At 39.5% G+C, this 3,811-nt stretch overlaps 1 protein-coding gene across 1 annotated transcript in view; it reads right to left on the bottom strand.

The window, feature by feature from the left end:
* Positions 1-1,447, bottom strand: part of ZSWIM2 (zinc finger, SWIM-type containing 2) — a 20,781-nt gene extending 19,334 nt beyond the window's left edge. The window contains exons 1-2 of the mRNA XM_008589428.1: positions 1,283-1,447; positions 29-105 (exon numbers count right to left, since the gene is read on the bottom strand). Coding sequence (XP_008587650.1) covers positions 29-105; positions 1,283-1,447 — 242 coding nt within the window. The remainder of the gene's footprint in view (positions 1-28; positions 106-1,282) is intronic.
* Positions 1,448-3,811: the final 2,364 nt, after the last annotated feature.

Below are 3,811 nucleotides of genomic sequence, written 5' to 3'. Positions count from 1 at the left end.
TGAAAATCTTCATTAAAAAGTCACTTACCAGCATATATGCTTACAAAGTTCCCCTCCTTTCAGAAATGTGGAACAGTTACAAACATGAGGATTTCCTAGAAAAACCTTTAAAAAATGCATACTTAAGAAAGGCCAGTTAATTTTCAGAGTTAGAACAAAACTAAGTTGATATATAATTGGATTAAAATAGATATGAAGAGGTAATTTAGTTTAGGTGACTCCAAGAGGTTGAATATCTACTGGGAAATTTTAACTCTTGACACCATTTAAGCTGATTTTTCACTTCCTTACTCATTGCCTTGGTTAAAAACTTGCATTATCAATTATGTCGGTTTTTAGTGACCTGCACTCAGGCAGGTGAAAATAAATCTAATTTTAAAAGCTATCACCCGCCCCCCCCAAACCCAACCTATACACTTCTTACTGAAAAGAAATTCTACTTTGGGGTCAACTATACTTTTGTAAGGCAGTTCATTTTTAATTTTTGTTTTGTGCATCTGAATTGGTAAATTTACTTAATTAAATTTAATTTTATTAAAGAACACTAATTTTATTCACCACGAATACATTGGCAAAGTAATTTATTAAATACAGTAAGTGTTGTAAGCAACTCAGTAAAAAAGGAAGTTTTAAATAAGAACGGACTGGTATTCAGTACTTGAAACGCACGGCATTAAATTAAAATTTTCCAAGTCAACTCCTGGGAGGTAGTGAGGTGGCTGATTTTTGAGTGGTGAGGGTGGGATATGCAAACATGAAATATCCGATCTTTCAGCAAAATTAAAAAGAATTTTTATTCATTAAGGCCTTTCCAAGGCATCGCCGTTTAAACCATCGCTTAACAGGGCTTTGTTATAGCTTCAGAGTAAAGGGGAACTGATTTTATTTATTTAGCCAATACTTACAGTATGTAAGCAGACTAAAATTTTCATTTCGTTTGATTTACAGGGTTAGTGACCGCTAACAACGGATCCAAGAACGCACATGTAATGCAAACCAAATATTCATATAAAACTTCTGACATTTTAAAGCCTAAAGATCAAGGGCCATCATCTTATAAGAGCTGGATGCAATTTGAGGTCCTAACCTCCAGCAAAGAAACTTTTCTAAAAAATACTATTTCCCTGTTATTTGCACGTCTTTAGAGTCTGGAACACTAACGGGGATTCGCCTTTGGGGTGAGGCAGCAAGTGTCCACAGGTATCGTGAGGGTGGCTGGGCTGGGATCGTCGTGGGTGGGCCTGAGGGTCATGGGCAGAAGCGAATTGGGGGCGGTAGTTACTCGGAAATTCCTGTTTTCCGGCTCCTCCTCCCTCAGCAGGAAGCCAGTGGGGCCCAGCTCTCGTAGGAGGTAGATGCTGCTGCTCAGCGCCTGGTCTTGTTGCCAGCCGAGGCTCTCGCTCACGTGTCTTCGCCTTTCAGAGGCCTTAGAGCCTCGGCGAAGCATCCCACCGGGTGCGAGTGGAGGCGGCGGCTCCGCTAGGCCCTCGGAGGCGCGCACCGGTCTCCATGACAACGGCGTACCGGCCGGTTGCCTTGGTGACGATGTCCCGGCGTGCCTTGCGCTGAGCTAGGTGTGGGCGGGTGTGGATTCCGCAGCTGTCACCAGCAGCCACTCCTTTCCGAAGTGGCGCTTCTGGCTGAGGAATGTTTCAATAACCAACTGGCAGACTTGAAAGTTGGCGGCCGAAGGCACAGCTGTCAAATCTCTTGCATTCCTTCTGCTGGTTCTTCATAGGTCGTCTGGTGACATCTGTATGTCAGGACAGCCTCAAACCCGCTTACAGTTTGGGCGCTGGGTGCTAAAATTACCCTGTGGTGATTCGTCGTCTTTATCAGAAAGCCCAGAGTGATCGTTGACCTTCAGCAATATTTCTCATGATGTGCACAGACTGAGCCGGTCGCTGGGGGAAGATGTAGAATACAGGAGGTCTAACCCCCTAGGACGCTAGATCCTTGAGTCAGGATGTGTGACACTACCGGAATCTGGAAGATAGTACCACTCCACGGCCCAGTAACATTAACAAGGATAGGGGATGTTTGTGCTATTTTATCATGGGAGGAAGCCACAACTAGATTATATCAAGAACAGGAGAGGAGAAAATGGCAAAGACCACAGTGTGAAAGAAGATGATGATCATGGCAGCTTTCGCATGTGAGATATCTGGATAAACACCATCTAACCCTAGGACTAAGGTTTTAACTTATTAAATTTTATTTCTACCCTCCTGGTCTGACTAATAACAAATAACATACCCACTACTGTACTCCCAACTTTAGCATCAATTTAATGGTGCTAGATGTTAAAGTAAAAAAAAAAGTTATAGATTAGGAAAAACCTCTCATACTGAGAGCAAAAAATTATAAATTGAATGAACTGATTTTAGGTATTAATACTTATAATTTAAAAACTTAAATTAGTGATAATTCATATTTTCTATCTAACAAAATGAGTTGGGTTTCAGAGTGAAGGCACTTTACTAAACACCTATTTTTTTTCTTCGTGTATGTGTGAATGTTTGTATATATATATATGTATAATATATATATAGTTATTTCAGATCTTTAAAAAAATGAACATACCACATAATTGTTAAAGCTGTTGTGTTTTTACATATAATTAATAGTAAAACTTGTTCAATGTGTAAGTGATAAATACCATTATCATAATTAAGGCACAATTGTCATTATGTAATTTGAATGTAAGTTCATAAATTCTATTTTGGGGAATGGTAAAAGTAACAGTGTGGAAGTTGAGAAGGCACAGATTGGTAGACAGAACTTCAGTCTAGCTGTAAGACATTTGTTTTTGTATCTGTCAGTTAAGATTTTAAAAACATTTTTATAGCCATGTGACTATCCCATATGTTTACTTAATCTCTTAAGAATGTGTGACAGGGATAATATTTTGCAAATATTAAGTTGGAGAATTTAATTTTTTCCCTTAAATTCAGTGGTCCCCTCCAAGGTACATTTTGAGGCACATTGCCTCAAGGAAGAGGGAGGTGTTTAACTGCTAGAAACAAAAATGTCCAAGTTTCATGGACTGGTAAGTTTGTGTTTCATAGTTTAATTTTTAGCCTCTTTAGCAATACAATTGGTAATGAAATACAGGTATTAATAAATTACTATAGCTCTAATTTAAGATATAAAAAGGTGAGCCTAGAGTATTGGGCCTTGGAATTTCATGGAAGACAATGCTCTGGGTGATGGGAAGAATAGTAACACAAGTCACTTTCCAATCTCAACATGGATGTGTCTGTGTCGGGGTAAGGGTGGGATTATGTGGAGTGATGGGTTGAAACACTGAGATGGGATTGGAGTGACAGAATACCTGGGGCAGGTGTGTGTGGGGAGCGTACTTCTGGAATAGTGTTAGGGAAGTGAAGGCTACTAGGAAAATTTAGTTTTTTGCCGTGGTGAGTGATATGGTAGTGGTTTTAGTGGAAATCCATCTAGTCACTCAAAAATCTAGAGACTAGACATCATACATTCTCTTTGCTGCAGGAAAAGCAAAGGACTTTATAACTGTGATTGCTAGTTGGGCTGCATAGACCCAAGAGCTTCACTACTGCCTTTCAAGTCTTGGCAGAAGCTATGTATGTGTTTATAATCTAGAGGCCACGCACAAAAAATACCTGGGAAATATGGAAAGGCAACTTTAATAAATTGGGGAGCTGTGAAATGGGTAAGGGTGATGGGAGGTTAAAACAGTTTGGTCAGCCACAAGGCGAAGTTGTTAAAAGAACAATCAGAATAAGAAAGGACATTTTGGTTTAAGAAATGATTGTCCAATAAAAAATTCAATAGA

This window comes from Galeopterus variegatus, unplaced genomic scaffold (genome assembly GCF_000696425.1).
Source record: "Galeopterus variegatus unplaced genomic scaffold, G_variegatus-3.0.2 Scaffold5438, whole genome shotgun sequence".
Lineage (NCBI taxonomy): Eukaryota > Metazoa > Chordata > Mammalia > Dermoptera > Cynocephalidae > Galeopterus > Galeopterus variegatus.
Note: the sequence above shows the minus strand (reverse complement) of the source record. Positions and strands in the feature narration are given on the sequence as shown.